This window comes from Phasianus colchicus, chromosome 21 (genome assembly GCF_987193195.1).
Source record: "Phasianus colchicus chromosome 21, bPhaCol1.hap1.1, whole genome shotgun sequence".
NCBI classification, from domain to species: Eukaryota; Metazoa; Chordata; class Aves; order Galliformes; family Phasianidae; genus Phasianus; species Phasianus colchicus.
The window spans coordinates 4051046-4071066 of NC_143456.1; the positions used below are offsets into that span (position 1 = coordinate 4051046).

A 20021-nucleotide genomic window follows, 5' to 3' on the forward strand; every position below is an offset into this window, starting at 1 on the left:
GGTGCAGCCTTTGCTTCAGACCCCGTGTTTCTTGCAGGCTGCTGGTGCACGAAGGCAGCTGCCCTGGGAACATCCCATGGCTGCAACTTGGATATCGTGCAATTATCATTAATGTTTTGCAAAACCAGAGAATCGTTTGAGTTGGAAGGGGCCCCCAGAGGCCATCTGGTCCCACTGCCTGCATGGCACAGGGACATCCACAGCTCCATCAGTGCTTACAGCCTGATCCTGGGGGTCTGCAGGGACTTCCACCTCTCCGGGCAAAAAGGAGCCCTTTGTGGCATACTGGTTCTGCTTTAAAACCTCACTTTTGGGCCAATAACTTTTCTTCCAGTGTGGTGGGAGCTCACAGGTTGTGCTGAGGTTGCAGGAGCCAGCACTTGGGTGCCTGGTTTGGGAGAGCCCACTGGGGTTGTGGTTTGGGACAGAGCAGTGACCATGAAGATGGCTCATGTTAGATGGTATTTTAATTTGAATTTAAATTAAATTTCGTCAGCGGAAGCAGGAGGCAGCTGGGTGTCTCACTTGTGCATGCAAAGAGTTCAGAAGGGGGAAGAAAACCCCAGTCTCACAGCTCAGGGCAGACCTGCAGCTCCAGCGGTTTTCATTCATTCATTTCCTCCTAAACCTGAATCAAACTGCCAGAGGTGCCATGAATCACAACCTGAGATGCACCATCCCCTCCCCCAAGAACCATTTTTTGACATACGCTGGGGAGCTGCTTAAATCCCCCTCTGACTGTTTTTATTTCTGGAGCTGTTGCATTTCAAAGAAAGAGCTGCAGAGCTCTGACATCAGGTGAGAAGTGATGACCATGGATCTTTATATATAAGTGTGTGTGTGTATATATATTGTTTTGGGGTATTGTGTTCTTTGGGAGCCCAGAATGCTGTTTGCAGCCCCACTGCCCACACTGCAGGAGGAAGCAGATATTTAATATCTCCAATTAGTGGGCAGACAGTCGCTGCAGACTGTGCAGGGCTCTGGGCAGGCATTTCCACGCTCTGAGAGCTCAGCCTCTCCATATTGCTGATGTTATGCATACACACAACTTTCTTTGCCCCATCAGTAACACGATTGCATGGCTGCTGCTCACAGCATAGGGATGTTTCCCTCCCTCCCCCCCAGCTCAGCACAGAGGTGATGGCTCCAACCCATTCCCAACCATAAGAAAAAAAAAAAAACAAAAAAAAAACACAACATGGAAAGATGAAATTTCCCATTTCACGCTGCAATGGTTGTGCTGCCGGCGAGGGAAAGCGGCGTTTTGTGACTCATCTCTCTCTGCTCTGTTCCTCTGCACATCGCCCACCTTTTCCACCCCCGAAACACACGCTCAGCAGGCTGATTCACAAACATGCTACGTCTTCTTTTTGTGTTGTTTTTTTTTTTTTTCTTTTTCCCTTTTCCTCCAAATCGCTTCCCTTTGGGGCTGTGATGCTCAGGCACTCCAACAGCACAACTGCACGGCTCCCATCGTCGTGCTGTAGGGAACTCAGCTTTGGATCCCACACCTTTCCTCTCAGGCTGCCCAACCTTGCATGTACAGAAAGCCCCGCATCTCCTCGTTCTGCTGTTTGGGAGGGATGCAGTGCAGCTGCACCCACGGCTGCTGCCTTTCCCTGGGGTTTGCCCTTGGGCTTCCCCTCACCCGACGTGCAAACACGTGTGATATTGCTCACAGTTCCATTTCTGTGCTATGTGTGCAGAGTGCGGTTGAGGTGTTGGCTGCATGGGGTGATGCTCAGAAAGTGCTGCTCCCACAGAGCATCCTTCGAATCCCCCAAAATACCTTAACGAGCCCAATACAGCCCAGTGCACGCTCATCATCTTCTTCCAACAACTGTTGCTCTCTGCACATCTCAGTCTTCTCCCACCCCCAGATGCAACTCTGAGCCGTTCTGTTGCATTTGGTCATCTCTCTTGGGGTGAATCTCAAACAGTGAGCATTGGGTCATAGTGCGTCCCCAGATCCAGGTGTTGTTCTGTCCCACGCCTCTTCCATTTGCCTGCTGCTAAAAATTGAGATGACGTGATGCTTTTTCGTGTGTTCTTATGATGCTTTTTCCCTACGTTTTTCATATGTGCAGACCGCTGGATGAGCCAGCTTTGATTCCCCCCCCCCCCCCCCTCCTATATTCAGCGTTGGCACGTTGGGGTGGGATGGTGATGCTCCATCAAAATGCCTTTTTTAAGGGTTATTCAGTTTGTGGGCACGCTGTGCCATTACCCAGGTAGGGTGTGGAGGGGACACCCCCACAAAGAGCCCCACGTGGGGAATTCGGGGCACGCTGAGCACTCTACAGCAGCCCACCCCCACAGAGGCTGCACAGAACATCACAAATGAGTCAGTGATTGATGACTGGACTGGATGACCTTAGTGATCTCCCCCAACCTTAACAATTCTGTAGTTCTGAAGATGTAAGCAATGGGATAAAGCACACGTTGTGCTTTATGGGATATCGATGGTGCAAACGCCTCTTTCATCTTTTCCCCCCTCCCAAACCTGGGTGTAAAAGCAGATTGCTGCCTGCACGGCGATGGGGATGGGTTGGGTTCAGTGCTGCCAGCAGCTCAGAAGGGCAGACCCCATCCCACCTGCACTTACTGCTGTGTGTGTTATATTTCTTAATAAACATCTCCCAGACGTAGCATTGGAGGAGGGGATGTACAACAGCAGCCTACCTTGAAAACACATAGAATCATAGAATTACTCAGGTTGGAAGGGTCCTCAAGGATCATCAAGTCCAACAGCAGCCTAACCATAGCACCCTCACTCTACCAACCCTCTGCTAAATCATATCTCCAAGCACCACATCTCCAAACGGCTCTTAAACACATCCAGGGACGGTGACTCAACCACCTCCCCGGGGAGCCCTATTCCAATGTTTAACCATACAGACTTTAAAACAAAAAACAACAAAAAGCAAGCAATAATTAAGAAACGCAACGACCCGATGCTGGAGCCCAACGCTGCTCTCGCGCTTTACAACAGGTAGCAGCAACGGGAGGAGCTGGGAGCGCTGCTCAGCCGGAGCCAAAGGCAGCAAAGCGGGTTGCGGTCGCGCAGTGTTTCCATGACGCGAGCGGCCGCCGGCGTGGGTGTGTGCGGTGCAGGGGGGGCTCAGGGCTGCTGCTGCTGCTGGGGGTTCGGCCGGGGGCTGGGAGCCGTGTGCTGCATGGGTTTGGTTGCTGAGTTTTTATTTTTTTATTTATTTTAATAAGAAGCTGTTGAAATATTGAGTGAATCCACGCTCCGTGCGTAGCCGGGAGCTCCCGTTGTTGAGGTTTGGGTGCTTACCGTCTTTGGAGAAAAGCTTTTTCTTTTTTTTTTTTTTTTCCTCACCTATTTAAGGCGTTCTGTTTTATTCCTTTTTAAATTCCGTTGGCTCATCTGCTCAGCCCCACCTGCTGCAGCGCTCCCGTTGCACCGCGCATCCCCGGGGACATCCCTGCAGCCCATCTTCGTAGCAAAACGCAGAGCTCCGTGCCTCTTGGAAAGCCGAGCCTGCAAGCACTGCTCGTCCAAACCCTCCTAACGTTTGAATCCCCACCATCCGCCCGCGTCGCTGGATGCGCTGATGCAGATGAACCCATTTGATTATTTTTTTTTCCTCCCATTTGCAAGTCGCTCTAGGACACCTGTTGGCCCCGAGATCCATTGTGGCTGGGGGGAGGGAACCGAATTAAGGGACGTTGCTGCTCGGTGCTGCGTTTCAGGGAGGAAATCCGTTCTGCGCTCGAGCGTCCCCGGGGTTCCTCCCCATGTGTTTGTGCCTCGGGTGCTTCCTGTGTTCAAACAGCGCTGGGGGGGAAGGGTGGGGGTGAATGGGGACCGGCAGGCAGGGCTACACCCAATACACCCAAACGTAAGGGTTATTGTTTTCTATTTTTTTATTTTACTATTATTCTTTTATTATTATTGTTGCTGTCATTCCCCCCCCCTCTTTTTTTCCTTTTCCTTTCTAACATCTCCCTTCGCTGCGGGAGGAACGCAGCGCTCCCCTCAACAGCCAAATCCCCGGGATTTCACCCCAGAATCACTGCCAAAGCTGAGCCCCCTGCTGCCACTACCTGCCTGCACTCCCTCCTTTCCTTTCATTTCCTTTCCTTTCCTTTTTTTTTTTTTTAAACATTTTCCATTTTGCAACCTCCGAGTCAACAGAAAGCTCTAAAATAAGGAAAATGTGGTGAGCGATGGAAAAAGCCAAACCAAGCTGCTCCACTGCGAGGGGGGGGGCTGGGGGAGGGCAGTCCCCTGTAGCAGTGCATGGTGCACACACTGTTGTTCTGTGCTGCTCCCTTTCTCACCTCCTCTTAACACATCTGTGTGTGTGGACGTCTGGACGTATTTAGCAGTGACTTTATAGATCTCCTTGTGGGTTTGTGTAGATCCCTACCAACCAAAGTGTTCTATACATGCCCTACCTGAATATATCATACACATATGGAAAAATATATATATATGTTTATATATATATATATGTTTTTAGATATAAATTTTCATCCCTTGCATGCACACATAAGACTTAGTGGGAAGCAAATCACAGAAAAAGGAAATGCGACCAATGCTTCCAGCTGTTCACCTTGCTGCAGGGCTGCCCCATCTCTGGAGGTGCCCCAGGTCGTGGATGGGGCCATGAGCAGCCTGAGCCCATGGCAGGGGTTGGGTGGTCTGTAAGGTCCCTTCCAACTCAGCCATTCTGTGGTTTGTGCACGCAGAGCATCATCTCTTCCCCAGGAGCAAGCGCATCTTATGCTGAAAACACACCCTGGTTTCAGGACCATGGTCTCAGCCCATCTCATTCTCAGCCCATCTCACTCTCTTACTTTTCAGCCCAATAACCCATTTCTTCTACGTTTTAGGGAAGAGAAAACCCTTTGAACACATTTCCAACTTGCTCTTCCCCGAATCTCACAGCTTTCGTCCTAAAGGTTCAGTGCAATTTTCAGCGCTAAATGCAATTTTCAACACTAAATGCCCTCTCCTGGGATACTGAAAGCCTTGCATGGCTCTGCATGGGCTGAGCCAGCACTGTGGGCCACGGTGAAGGCTCAGCACTGCAGTGTGGTGTGTTTGCTTTCCTAAGCTGTTATCCTGACGTTATTTAATCCTAAATGTTATTAAATTTGATGCTGCTGGCTGTTGGACGCTCTGGCTTGTGCGCAGTGCAGTGTGCCCAGAGGTGTTGCAAAGTCAGAGTTTCTCTTGCCGTGGGTTGGATGGTGCTTTGGTTTTCTGCACATTTGCTGAGATTTTTGGCTCAGGGGTGGCTCCAGAGCGTTGCTTTGGGGGTGGGTGCCAAGGGCAGAGACCAAAAGGATGAAAATACCGTTCTGTGCCAAAAGAAGCCAGTTAGGAGCAACCACTGGAGCATCAGTGGGAAATGATCTGAAAAAAAAAAAAAAGAAATGGTTTTTTAGGGCACTGAAATGACATGTGTAATGTGAGGAAGAGGGTAGCCTTGCTTTGAGTTTGCAGGAGGGGACTGAAGATGTGGGGGGGAACCTGGGGGATCGGGGGCAATCATGGAGAATAGTCCTCACCTTAAGCTTTATTTTATCCAAGCTCCTATGCCTGGTTTATTATTATTTTTAATTCCCCTGAAGCCGTTACTATTTAAATGCAGATTTTTAGCTTTTCCACCCAGGAGACGGAGAGGGAAATTCTTTCCACTGCGTTGGTGCAGGAGGGAACAAAACGCTCCTTTCAGTCGCTCGCATCCTCCCTCCCAGCCAGAGCCGTGTGCTCCCCCTCCCACTGCCCAGGGACCCTATGGGGCCACCAGGGAAGGCACAGGGGACGGGGCCACTCCAGGCCAAGGAGCCCTATTTTACCCCAGACCCAAGGCACAGGGTCCCCTGTGTTATAGGGCAGCTGACCTTTGAAGGATGCTCGTGCCGAGCAGCATTTGGGGGGTGAGCCATTCTCATGAGCAAAGGAAGGGGATTTGGGGATGGGATGGGCAGGATTGTCCTTATTCCTTACCCCTGGGCTGTGAGATCGATGCTGCATGGTGAGCTTTGGGGTGAGTGTTAGGATCCCTGATTATAGAACAGATAGGGTGAGCATGCCCTGGGCTTGGCTCATGGGGCCAGGAAAGGGGGACAGGGACAGCATCCTGGGCAGGTTGGGGTGCGAGCAGAGCTCAGGCAAAGTGAGGATGAGCTCGTTGGCTGAACTTTGCTTGCACCCCAAAATTATGTTGTTTTGTTTGAATTGCATGGGTAGGTGGTTGGGGTTTGCAACCCCAAAGAGGGGATTTTCTGCCCCCTCTCTATGCACCAACCTTTGGCTGGTCACTGGGGCAGCCCCAACCTGTCCATGTTTTGCATGCACGGCTGCATGATTTTTTTTTGATGTATGGGACTTTTTGGGGGGTAAATCCACCAACTCAGCTCAGCAGTGCCCAAATCTACCCTGAGGTCACTCTGTCACAAGATGTGACACAACAGCATTCTCCCATAGAGGTTCAATTAGGTGCACTGTGGAGATGGGGACCCAGGGATGGGGGCTCGGAAGTGTGGCTGCTTCCAATAACAACGTGTTCTGCACCTGAAGGATCCCAGAGCAGCTCTGCTTTGTGTCACAAACAGGGCTGCTGTCCCAGCTGGGGCTATTTTAGGGTTTTTCTTATTCTTTTCACCACTTTTTCCTGCCTGTTGGCGAGGTTCGGGAATCAGATGCGTTGCTTGTTTTACCCATCCATTTCCCCTTCCCTGCATAAGGAAAAATAAATAAAAGGAAAAAAAAAAAAACCCACAAAAAAAGAGTTTACAACATAGAAATACAGCTGAAAGGACGTTTGTTGGAGCCAGATTGGTGACCCCATTGCCTGTGTGGGGCTGCATGGTTGCCAATGGGATGCTCCCCATCCCTCCCTGCTTGGCAGCAGTTGTGTTTCCCATGAGGAAAATCAGATCTTATCCTGAAATGTTGGGGAGGTGGTGTTTTAGCATTTAGCACACAAGGTGCTCGTGGCTGGGGATCCGAGCGTGCCCCTTGAAGAGTTCTATAATGCAACTCCAGCAGCACCCTGCCATATCTGAGTGCTGTGCTTTGACCTGGAACGCAGGGCAGGATGTCCCCCAGGTTGGGTGGCACCTATGTGGCTGTGCCCGGCTGTCACATGGAGGGAGGTGGGAAAAAGTGTCTCTTTCAGAGGTGTGCTCAGCTCTCAGCGTGCTCAAATCAGCTTTTTCTGGGTGACGGTGATGGTGATGCAGTCAGTGGGCTGTTGGCTTCCTCCTGGCCTCACGTTGCCCATTTTCATGTTGGCATCTGCAGAGCCTATGCAAAGTCCCCACTCTGCAAACAGCTTTGGGGCTGCTTCATGCAAACGATGCATGGGAGGAGTGCAGGCAGCAATCTGGGCAGCTGGGATGGGATGGGAGCTGCCTGGCCCCCAGGTCTCTCACCCTGCACCCTTACAGCATAGCAGGGATGGGAAAAAGGCAGCAGGGCTCTCCATGCCCTTGTTTGGGTGGCAGGGCTGGGGGAGGAAGCTGGGGGCAGGGAGGAAAGCTGGATGCAGAAGGGAGAAGAGCAGCTTCCTCTTGATATGTTGCAGAGTGGTTGAGCTGCTGAAGTCACTCCAGCAGGAGATTTTTCTTTTTGCTGTGAAAATAACAACAGGCATGTCACACAGTGCGGGCTCCTCATGGCAGCATGCTTCAGAGCATCGTTATTTGGGAGGGACTTGAGTTGGTAAAACCCCATAGCAAGCATTTCTGCCAGCAGTTTGCAGTGAAAATGCACACAGGCTTCTTGCTTTCGCTGTTTTGCTCAGCAAAGGTTGTTGAGTTTGTTTGTTTGTTTGTTTGTTTGTTTGTTTGTTTGCTGTGTTTGTTTGTGTGTTGTGTTGTTGTTTTTTTTTTCTTCTCATTTTTTTGCATGAAAATAGACCATGGAAAGCAGCCGAGCTGTTTTGCTTCCTGGTCAGGCAGGTTGTCCCCTCATTGATGAGCCTCAGTGATGACCCTACTGATCATAGAATGGTTTAGATTGAAAGGGACCTTACAGATCATCCAGTTCCAACCCCCTACCATGGGCTGGGTGCTCCCCACCAGCTCAGGCTGCCCAACCCAGCCTTGAACAGCTCCAGAGATGGGGCACCCACAGCTCTAGGGAGCCTGATCCACTGCCTCTCTGTTGATGTCCCTATTGATATGAGATAGGATTGATCCCTACTGACAGCACGTAGCTATTGGGGTATTATAAGCACTGCTTTGGGGCTGGGGTTGGGTGGGAGTGGTGCAGGTGCTGTGAATCCACCTGATGGACCAGCTTGGACCAGCCCAAGATTCACTTTGAGTTTCCTTCCTAGGGAGCTGGAGGCTGTAAAACACAGCTGAGTGATAGGAAACATAAAATGGGCTCTGGTGGGGCTGTGGTGAGTCTCTGGCAGTGCATCTTATGGGGTGGTTGGACCTTCCTGTCCCAGATTTGGAGACAGCATCTCCTGCAGGCACTGAGCCCTTTGTAGGTTTTTAGGCAAGCTGAGTGCAGGAATAAACACTTATGGTTCCCGTTTGCAGCAGAGAAGTGACATTTCCCTGGCAGGGGAGCACCCACTGCTGTTGGTGTGATGTCAAACTTGGGAGTTCGATCACCAGCTTTCTTCATGCAGGGATGTGTGCAAAAGAAGCTGTGCTTTGGGGTACTTGGTGGAGTTTTGGGATACTCAATGGGCTGCTGGGGTGTAAGGCGAGGGATTTCTGCTCTGCTCCCAAATCACTGATTAATCTTATTCTTTTTTCTCCCCATGTCTTCCTTTCTTTTCTGCTTGTTGGGCGGCGGGTGGAATCCCACAGAGCTCCCTGCAGAAGAAGGTGAGTTGCGTGGCAAGACAGGATGGGAGAGGCTGGGATGCAGGAAGGGGAATGTTTGGGATCCTTTATTTTAGTCCTGGTTTTAATCCCAGAGCCAGTGGGGCTGGCAGCAGAGCCCTCCTTTGACAGAAGGGGTACCAGGTGGGAGCAGAAATACAGAGATTTGGACAGGAGCAGCCCTGCTGCAGTGGGGGACGGTCCCATCAGTGCTGGTGGCCACAGTTACCTCCTCACTGTAGCCCTTGGAGCACTGACAGTGCTTGGGTTTGTGTTTTCCTACCAGGAAAGTCCCTCTGGGAGCTGGTGCTGGAGCAGTTTGAAGATCTCCTGGTCCGCATCCTTCTGATGGCAGCATTCCTCTCCTTTGTAAGTACTGCGGGCTCAGGGCTGGCGCAGCCCCATTGGGGCTCAGGGGAGGAGGGGATGTGGACCTGTATCCCTGTGCTTGAGAGATGTGGGGTGTGAGGGGAGCATCAGATTTCCATCAGCGCTGGTGAAATGGACCTTGGTTGTTTTGTTGTGGGGGGAGTAATAGCAAAGGGGACAGAGGAACGTGGGTTGGATGAAGATGTACCAGCAGTGCAGTGATTGCACAGGGCTTAGTGACAACACTGCACATATCTTGGAGGTGAGACTGTAGGATTTCTCAGCAGTGCTGATCCATCCATCCATCCCAAAGCCATATCCCACCACCCTCTGACTACACCGGAGATGGAGGCCCAAGGGCACTGGTTCTATCAGCTGATCCCCAGCGTTGCTGTTCAAAGTGAATGCCAACAGCATGAATTAAATTAGAAACCCTACAGTCATCTGCATGGCTTGAAGCTTTGCCACTGCCAGATTCTTCTGCCGCAGTTCAGTGATAGCTTGGCAGCCTTGATTCCTTTCATTCAAGTCATTCATGCAAGTGGGCGGTGATGTGTTGATGGATGAACCAGATGACCTTGGTGGTCTTTTCCAACCTTCATGATTCTGTGATTCTATTTGGGCGATAGTCTGTCCTCCCCCATGCATCCAGCTTGTGATTTTCTACATCACCTATAGCTCTACTAAATTAGGGGACACTAATTCTCACTAATTTATTTTCAATACTATTTTTTGCCCAGTATGTGTCCTTGGCCTCTCCATGCATGAGGGTTGAAACATTTAGGGGAAATTGCTTCCCTTTGTATCTTTTCCTTGGAAGTTTTGGAAAGTACTGATGGCACCCCAAGGGTGGCTTTCCTGCTTGGAGTATCTAACATCTCCTCCTGAAGCCCTTCCACTGCTGCATGCAGGCATTTGCATTTTGGATTAGAAATGAAAATCCAATCTGTTGTTCCATGTATTTTTTCTTTTGTTCTTCCTCTGGCCTGGCAGTGTTTCGGCTGCTTGCGTGGGCGCTGCCTCTCGCCTGCTGCTCACATCCTTCCCATCCTGCTGGCACAGACAGCAGGCATTGGGCATCCCAGTGCCTTGGGCAAAGGTTCTGCGTATGGCAGGCACAATGCATGGCTCTGGCTTTGCTTTTAACCACAGTTGATGTGTGGGGAATGGCACTGGAAGGAGCTCCTGGTAGGGTCTATCTGGTGCTATTGCCATCTCCGAGCATTTCCTTTTCTGCAGCTTGTCTTCAACATGAGGGAGATGCTCCAAGCAGGAGCCAGGATTCACATCACCAGGCTCCATGAGCCCGTGGCACTGGTGATCCTTTCCATGCTCAGTAATGCAGGGAGGCAACATGGGATCAGATGAACTCAGCGTTTGTGTGTTTAGCCAAGTCACTGAATAACTGCAGCATGAGCTCGCTTCAGCCTTGGTGCCTTGGAAATGCTCAGCAACAGCAGCACCTTGCTGGCCAGGTGCTGGTCTGGTCCTTATTTGCTGATGTGGTCCTTATTTGCAGTGCCTGAGCGTTGCACCCCATGCTTACTGAGCTGAAATGGGGAGTGGTTCCCACTGGAGTTTTTGGGGATGAGGTTGCACTATTTCCTTTGCAGTGAAATCAGTGCCTGGAAACCTCTCTCCAAAGATGGCTTTTAGCTTGGCTTTGCCCACAGCTTACCTTGGGAGTTGCTCTGTTAGGATATATTTCCCACCAAGCTGGAGAAATACTTATTTTTTTGAGTGCTGCTGTTCAGGGCATTTGGCAGCAGGGTGGTGAATTCGTGTCTCATGTCTTCTCCTTTCGGCTGCCTTAGTAACCAGCTGACCAATTTCATTTTAGTAATTCTTCTTTCTTTCTTTCTATTTAGTTCAAAAATAGGCATTTCCTCTGAATTTCCCAGGAAAAGCAGACCGTGGTACTGTCTCTGCTGGAGGAAGGGCAGGAATGCTCACCCTCTCCTTAGCATGCGTGTGGAGGAGAACCAGAAAAACAAGAGCTTTTTTTAGCTGAATATAAGACGATTTTTCAGTTATTAAACAGAGAACCCTGGCAGTGAAACAGCGGGACTAATGAGGCACTAGGGACATAGGGAGGCTTCCAAAATCCCAAGGTTCATAGTGGTGATTTTGGGGTGGCACATCCCAACTGGCTCAGGATCACCACCATTTCCCATGGGCTGATCATCCCACAGGCTGTACCTGAGCCTGCAGTTTGGGCAGCCCTGGTGTTGGCTGCATGAGCCATCTCCTGCTGCACCAAGTTGTGCAGCATTTATTTCAGGCTCCCATCTCATATAGACACAACATTATGGATAAAGGTTTTAGTGCTGGCATCATAAATCCTAACAGCCTGAGAGCGTTGGGTGGCTGAACAACCACAGGATAAGTGAACAGCTAGGATAAGGATGGAGGTTGGACCCCTGCAAGATAAAATGCATTCCCAGAATAACACGCAGTGATGTGTTGGCTGGTGAGATGTTGTTATCTGCTCAAGGTGAGAGCAACACAAACCCCTGTGTCAAAGGTTCTGTGTGCTGGTGCTCACTGCAGCAGAGCAGCCAGGTGTTGTATTGACACAACACAAGTCCACAGCTAGTTAAATGGAGTGAAAATGTTTTTGTGCGAGCTTTGTTTGCCTTATGGTGTTGGGTCTTAATGGGATGGAGAGTGGGGCTCGAAGTTGGAAGGAGCTGCAGGGTCAGTCTGTGCTGTATTGGCTGTCTTCTCTTTAGAGTCTTGGAACTTTGGAGCTTGTTCTTTCAATTGTGCTGTGCTCTTTTCAATTGTGCTGTTCCCTTCTCATGCCCCCAGATCCTGGCCTGGTTTGAAGAAGGAGAGGAGAGCACGACAGCCTTCGTGGAGCCCATTGTCATCATCATGATCCTGATTGCCAACGCCGTGGTGGGCGTGTGGCAGGTAAGGGACAGTCCCTGCAGGTCTCTGCTCAGTGTGGTTGGAACTTCGGTTGAAGGTCTGGTGGCTTCTGGCCTTTGGAAGCTCATTTCTAAAGGGTTCAGCTCAGTGTTGGCTGTACTGCTCTGTGCAGATAAAATCATAGAATCATTAAGGTTGAAAAAGACCTCTAAGATCATCCGATCCGACCACCAACCCCCCCACAATGCACACTAACCATGTCCCTTAGTGCCACACCTCCAGGGACGGTGACTGCACCACCTCCCTGGGCAGCCTGTTCCAATGCATCACCACTCATTCTGAGAAGGAATTATTCCTAATATCCAACCTGAACCTCCCCTGGCACGACTCAAAGCCGTTATCTCTTGGTGGCCTCCAGGTTCATTTCTTCGATCTCACTTTGACGGCTGTTGTAGTTATGAGTCCCAGCACTTGTTTGCCATCCCCAGTGTACACTGCTTACCTTCTGGCCGTGGTCCAAAGATCCAAAAAGTTTTCCAGACCCTGTTGTGACTTATTGCAGCAGAGATCATCTCAGAGCAAACAGGAGCGGCTGGGGAAGAGGCAGAACTGGCCCCAGCAGATGGGTGCTAAAGCTAGGGATGGGATTTGGGTGCACCCGTGACTGCTGTATAGAGCATCTACCACTTGGACAGCCCCACTGCCTCAGCTCTGCTCTTCCACCTGTAGGAGAGGAATGCTGAGAGTGCCATCGAGGCCCTGAAGGAGTATGAGCCCGAGATGGGGAAGGTGATCCGTGCCGACCGCAGCGGGGTGCAGCGGATTCGTGCCCGCGACATCGTCCCTGGGGACATCGTGGAGGTGGCAGGTAGGGCATGGGATGGGAAGGAGCCAAGGAGATGTTGGCATGAGGATGGCAGCCTCGTGGCTCTTGGTTGTGGTAGGGTGAGAGTGTGTCTTCAGGAAATGGGGTTTCCAGAAGAAGAGGCTTCCTTCCACGTTTCTCACTGAGCTCATTTTCTGGATTTTGACATCGCAGGCCCCCTCTGACTCTTCTCTTTGGGTCTCTCTGCGTTTCGGATGCCTCAGCATTTCCTACCTGCCTCACCATTATAGGGAAGCAATGCATTCTGCTTATCCTATGTTGTTTGTGTGTTAAACTATGCTGTAAACCCCCAGAGCCCCTATGCTAATCCTCTCCTTTCCTCCTCATGGCCCTGCTAGTGGAAACAAGCTGCAATCCCTCCCACTCTGAGCCAGCGTGCTGTTATTTATGTCTTCCAGTTGTACTTCAGCTGGAAGATGCACATTAAAATAGTGCATGGAGGCTGAGATGGAGGATCTCCTGCACCGGCCCCAGGTCTGTCCTGGTCCTGGGATCTGCAATAGCTTTTAGGGACAGGAGACAGACCTGTGACGTGCAGGGGCTGGCTGCAGATGGCTCTCATAAGCCCTCCCAGGCACAATTCCTTCCTGTTCACCATCCCATGAGGGAAATGCTATTGCAATGCCAAAACACCACGGGGTCCAGCACCACTTGCCAACTTGCCCCAAATCAAGTGCTTATTGCTTACCATCACCCACTAAATATTACTTTTTAATGGCACAGCCAGTATCGTAACTGGGAGGGAAAGAAATGAGCTGTTTTCTGGAGGAGATTGCAGATTAGTAGCAAATGAATTAGAAAATGTTGGGTTTGGGTAGGTTAGAACAAGGAGCAAGGAACCTGTCAGGCTGTGAGGAAGTCAGAAAGTGTAATGGAGACATTGGCAGGAGGAATATTGCCCCTTGGCTCATGAGAGGACAAGTGGGGAGTACAGCAGGAGCAGTGGCTTGAAACAAGCAGTGTACATCTACATCCAGGTGATGTCCCAGAGATGGCAGAGCGAGTGCAGGCAGGAAGGAGCAACTTCTCTTTGTGTGTGCAAATGCAACGTATTTGGCAGCACGGATCAGAAACTCTGCTATTCCATTGCAGACAGCAATGTGCTTTTAGGGGAAGGGGTAAAACGTCACCTGTTCAGCTGCAGACACCCCCAAACTTCCTTCTGTGCAGGATTTGCAGCACTGCACGTCCCATAACCCATCGAACGGGTTGGTGTGGGATATCTGTCCTGCCATGTAAGGTTATCATGCTATCTACCCTTGAGCAGATGCTACCCCCATAACACCAGGGCTCCGGGTCTCCGTAGATGCTGTCAGCAGATTGTGAGCCTGCAGGCTCCACTGATGTTTTGCAAACTCTCTCTGCCTTTCCCATGGGGGAGAAAGAGCCATTTACTCCTTTAGAGCAGATCCAGCTCCCTCGGGTGGCTGCAAAGCCTTCGCAGGAGGAAGTTTGGGGGTGTCCGCAGGTCCCTGCATTTATCATCCAAAAGCAACAGCTGGATTACACAGCTGTGCAGTGGAGCAGTGCCAGGGCAGCCCGGCCCCGAGCTCGGGAGGATTTTACGAGCCTCGGGAGGAAGCGCTCCTTAAAATCTGGGATTGGAGACATTTGGTCGCAGCCAAGCCGGAGCATTGCGCAATGTGATGTGAATTGTTACGAGTGAAGGCTGTGCTGATCTCAATATTTCCGAAAAGCCGTTGTGTTCGGGCGATAAGGGAACATGAGGAAGAGCCATGACGTGCCAAGAATCTGCGAGGAAGAAATCCAGCCGGAAAGCAGTTTTCAACAGGTTTTGTTGTGGGTTTTTTTCTTTTTGTGTTTTTTTTTTTTTTTTTTTTGAACATGTGCCCTGGTGGGCAGCAAACAGTGGCTGTCAGTTGGCCAGGATGCTTCCACCCATGATTGCTAGACTGGGTAACCCAGGAACGACTGTTTGTTCTGGCTGTGAAAGCTCCTGGAATGATCTTGTTGAGCATCTTGGGGCTTCACCATGCCCCTTCCCCAGCCCCTGGTTGAGCTGCTCTGCTCTTTTCCTTGCAGTTGGTGACAAGGTACCAGCAGATATCCGCATCATCGAAATCCGCTCCACCACGCTGCGGGTTGACCAGTCCATCCTCACAGGTGTGTGCAGGTGGGGCAAATGCTGAAGGTAGATATGGCCTCTGTCCACTGCCAGGAGTGAAATCTGGGGCTGGGGCTGGGCTGAGCATTTTGCTGGGGTGAGAAATGGGTGGAGGAATGAGATTTTAGGACTCATCATTTTCAGTATATCATTCAAAGCTCTGCTAAATGCTAAGTGTGGGGCATTCCCATGCAATGTTTATGGTCTCACAAAGGTTTCCCAGTCCCACCATGTAGCCACCACATGGTGACCACTGTTGGTCGAGCTGCTGGAGTTCAAGTAGTGTTTGGGCAGCATGCTCAGGCATCAAGTTTGGGTTTTGTGTGGTCCTGTGTGGAGCCAGAGGTTGGACTCGATGATCCTTGTGGTTCCCTTCCAACTTGGGATATTCTGTGATATTCTACAGTCTCCCTGCTCTTGTCTTGGCAGGGGAGTCCATGTCGGTGATCAAACATGCTGACCCCATCCCTGACCCCCGTGCTGTCAACCAGGACAAGAAGAACATGCTTTTCTCTGTAAGTCCCCACCTTTCTTGTGGTTTTGCAGACACCAGGCAAAGAGACCGATGAGCATGGGAGGTCTATGGGCAGGGACCAGTATCAGCTGCATGCTGATCCTAGTTATGTAAAAAGGGTCCCAGATCCATAAAAACGGAGGGCTGCTTCCATGAAATTTCATTTGGCATATGTTGCTCTTAGATCCTGGGCAATCTCAGTTGGTTTTGTATCTCATAGGGTGAGTTGCTGGTGAGGAAAAGGCTTGTGATTGAACCTGGGGCTGCTGTGGGTTTGAGTTTCCTCTTTGCTCATGCCCCTTGGACAGAAGTCAAACCTGAGAGGAATGAGAACTCTTTCAAGTGTTCAACCTGCTGCTTTGTGGTGGGTTTATGTCAAGTCCAAAATGGCCCTGAACTGCGTGAAGTCAAAGCTGTCCTCCCATCATAGAGAAGAAGAGGGGCAGGTTGCCTGAGTTCATCGGGGTTCCTGAAGAATCAGAGCACTGGAAGTGCTCTCATTCAACATAAGTCATCTCAGCTGGGCTGAGAGGGCTCCTTATGGCTGAAGGAATTTGGTTCTGGGGATGAAGTTCACTCTTCTCTAACCAAGTCAGGGACCGTGCATGAGTTTAGTATGAGTCTCACCCAGATTTTAGCAGATGAAGAACCCAGGAGGCCCGATGCCTCATTTTCTTCTTAAGATGATCCTAAGATCTAATATTCCCCTTTCACAAGAAGCAGCCCATTTCCTTGCTCAGACTGGGAGGTTTTCATGCCCATATACTCACTGCCCCCTTCCATCCCTCCCAGGGCACCAACATCGCAGCTGGGAAGGCCGTGGGAATCGTCATTGCAACAGGGGTGTACACAGAGATCGGGAAGATCCGAAACCAGATGGTGGAGACAGAGCCTGAGAAAACCCCCTTACAGCAGAAGCTGGATGAGTTCAGCCAGCAGCTCTCCAAAGTGATCTTCCTGGTGTGCATCGCCGTCTGGGTCATCAACATCAGCCACTTCAGTGACCCTGTCCATGGTGGCTCCTGGTTTCGAGGTGCCATCTACTATTTCAAGACATCAGTGGCCCTGGCAGTGGCTGCCATTCCTGAGGGCCTCCCAGCTGTCATCACCACGTGCCTGGCACTGGGCACTCGCCGCATGGCCAAGAAGAATGCCATCGTGAGAAGCCTGCCCTCGGTGGAGACGCTGGGGTGCACCTCTGTCATCTGCTCCGACAAGACCGGCACCCTCACCACCAACCAGATGTCTGTCTGCCGGGTGAGCACAGGGCATTTTGGGGGGCTGTATCATGGAATTACAGAATGGCTTAGGTTGGAGGGTACCTTACAGGCCCTGTGGGCTGGTTGCCAACCACCAAATCAGGCTGCCCAGGGCCCATCCAGCTTGACCTCGAATGCCTCCAAGGATGGGGCACCCACAGTTTCTCTTGGCAGCCTGTTCCAGTGCCTCACTGCCTTCTGAGTTAAGAATGTCTGTAGTGGGATGCTGGAGTTCTGTTATGGTGTGATGGAGCTTGATGTCTCCACCAATCTGTTGCAATATTCAATCTTGTTTTGTCCTCATGCAAACATTGCATTTTGCTCATTAGGAATTTCAAGGTAAGCATGTAAGACATTTTGTTTAACGATGTAGGAAGGCCTGAGCTTCCTTCTAGCCCAACAGGGTGTGAGGATGTTTATGACTTATCTTGGTGCAATCATAAATAGAAATCTCACCTTTTCATTAGCTTTTCTGAATGCTCTAGCATTGAGGTGCAGATCTGTGGACTTGTTTCAGGGCTCCCTCTCCGTGGAGCATCTCTCCTGGCTGGGTTCAGTATTAAACAGCTTCTGGAGAAGCCAATGTGGTCAACACCTTTTCTGCTCCCTTGCCCATTTTCCTTTTGTTTTAACCAAACTGGTGAGAAATTCCAAATCACACAAAATTAGAAAACTGGGATCTGTGAGGCCAAAGTTGGAGGGTCAGTGTAAGGTTTGGGTCCAGCTGTTCATGGTGGTTTGTTAGGAAAGACTGGGCCATCCCAGTGCTTCTCAGTTTCCCCATTATTCCTCAGGAAAGCTTTTTTCATGATCTTGGCGCGTCAGTTTTATAGGAGAACCATGGAAAATATGTCACCAAAGGGAAAAATGGCCCTGGCCACCCTCCCTGCTCACTGAAAATTGGGTAGCGAAGCAGCAACCGGCCACAAGCTTTGGTTTGCTCAGCACAAGCCACAAATGACTGGAAATGTCTGATGTTTCTGCCCCGTAAATGATTTACAAGGAGGCCCTGCTGGATCAAGGGGCTGACAGAGCTGTCCGTGTTTCACATGAGGGAGAGGTTCCCATTGGCACTAAGCAAATGATGTATGAATAAATAGTATATATTAAAAATAAATAATGATGGACAAGCCCAGCATCTGAGCACAGAAACAGTCGTTAACGTTTAACCCATTCCTGTGGCCAGGGTGCACAGCAGGACACAGGTGTGTAGATCCCAAGTGTTTCTATGTGCTCAGAGCCTGAGCTGGCCGAGTCTTTGTGTGCCAGACACCCTGGGTCTGCTGGAGATGACGGCACTGTGGTGAAGCATTCAAGCCACAAACCCACTCAGTATATCAGATGAAAGCTGTGGTTTGCACTGCTCACCTTATGGGTGGCTCGGGCTGTCTGACATCTAAATCATTTGATATCCTTCGAAGATCAGATCTCCCACTTAGTGGCTGAAGCAATGTGGTTTTTCCAGCTTTTAGTGAGGCTTTTGATGCCATCCCCTCTCAGCTTCCTTCTAGACGATCTGCTCAGCTGTGACATGAACAGCTTCACACTATTGCTACCAGGGAGGTTTGGGCTAGAAATTAAGAAAAACTTCTTTACCAAGAGGGTGGATGCTGGAAATGTCTTCCTAGAGAGGTGGCTGATGCCCTATGCATTGGGATGGTGCTCTTAACTTTGTTTTAACTTTGGGTGTGCCCCAAAGTTGTCTAACAGTTGGACTCAATGACCTTTGTAGAGTCTCTTGTAGAGTCTCAGAACAACTCGTTCTGTATTTTACTCTTGTTCTACTCTACCCTTGTTCTACTCTACCCTTGTTCTACTCTACCCTTGTTCTACTCTACCCTTGTTCTACTCTACCCTTGTTCTACTCTACTCTTGTTCTACTCTACTCTTGTTCTACTCCATTCTACTCATCACAAAGAACTTACAGCACCCTCTTATGCACTGTAACTCAATTATTGAGCAGAGATGCTGCATGAGTTTGGACCTCCTGCTGTGCCATGATTCAGCTGTTCTGCCTCTGTAGAACAAGCCCAGTCAGTTATCTCTTGATGCCTGGCATGCTCAGGGTTTCCCAGCATTGCTGGCTGTGCCATGCTGGCTTTTGGTGGGTGCTGTCACTTGGGGCCACCTCTGGCATTGGAGGAAAATGACTGCTGCTGCGTGGGCTGGCTGATGGGTGAATGACACTGATTACAACCTTCTGCTACTCCAAACAGCTCTCCTGCCTTGCTTGCCTTTTGATGTGTGCTTTTTTTTTAAAAGAGATCACAGAAAATACATATAAATGGACACCTATTGCTTGCACCATGCCCCTTTTCTGCCAGAAACATCACCCCAAAAGCCTGCAAATACCCTTGTGATGTCTGGTCGTGCAAGTTAGGAGCAGGCAGGAAATCTGACGTAACCTCTGTTTGCTGTGGGTTCCACCTATTTTAAATAGGCATGGAAAAATAGAGGACATGGAATGATTTATTTTTTTTTTTCTTTCCTTTTCTAGTAAGAAAGTTGCTATTGTGGAAGTGCTGATTGTTTTCTAGTTGTGTTTGAAAACAAAAGAGCTCGTATCATGCAAAAACACCAGTGGTGAGGGTGGATGTTTTCAGGATTTTTAATAAATGTGAGGCCAGCCTGCATTTCTGAGCATGGAAGGCTGCTTTCTGAAGGGGTCAGGAGGTGTTGGCTCAGTGGCAGACCAATGGCATTGGACTTCTTGAAAAGACACAATGGATGCTCCCCCTTCAGGAATCCCTTTTGATGCTGTCTCAGACCAGGTGCTGCATTGCTGAAGCCTCCCATTTAGGAAATTTCAGCCGTGTTTTCCTCTGTTTCAAGTGTCTGACTCAGTTGCCCCAAGGAGATGTGATCTTTGGGCTCTTCATCGAGCTCTATTGTGTGTTAGTGAGCGACTGGAGGATCCATGTCTCTTCTGTCACTTTTTGCCATGCACTTTTCTTCAAATCCCCTCAGGGATGCGCAGAGAAGGGCTCAGGGAACAGAGATGAGTGTAATAATGCAGATGCTGTCCTCAGGAGAGCGGGCTGTTGCTCAGTACTGGGGCAAATGTCACAGCAAATAACATCCTAAATGCAGCTGTGCCTTAATGATGGGTCATGGGAAAGTTTTAATTAATTAAATCTTCTGGAAATGAAGGGTAATTGTCTCCGC

General features: G+C 50.0%; 1 protein-coding gene across 2 annotated transcripts in view; it reads left to right on the forward strand.

Moving 5' to 3' along the window:
* Positions 1–20021, forward strand: part of ATP2A3 (ATPase sarcoplasmic/endoplasmic reticulum Ca2+ transporting 3) — a 36259-nt gene that overhangs the window by 1094 nt on the left and 15144 nt on the right. For both annotated transcript variants that reach the window (XM_031591877.2, XM_031591878.2), the window contains exons 2-8: positions 8815–8832; positions 9116–9198; positions 12010–12114; positions 12802–12940; positions 15002–15082; positions 15513–15598; positions 16390–16854. In XM_031591877.2, the coding sequence (XP_031447737.2) occupies positions 8815–8832; positions 9116–9198; positions 12010–12114; positions 12802–12940; positions 15002–15082; positions 15513–15598; positions 16390–16854 (977 nt within the window). The remainder of the gene's footprint in view (positions 1–8814; positions 8833–9115; positions 9199–12009; positions 12115–12801; positions 12941–15001; positions 15083–15512; positions 15599–16389; positions 16855–20021) is intronic.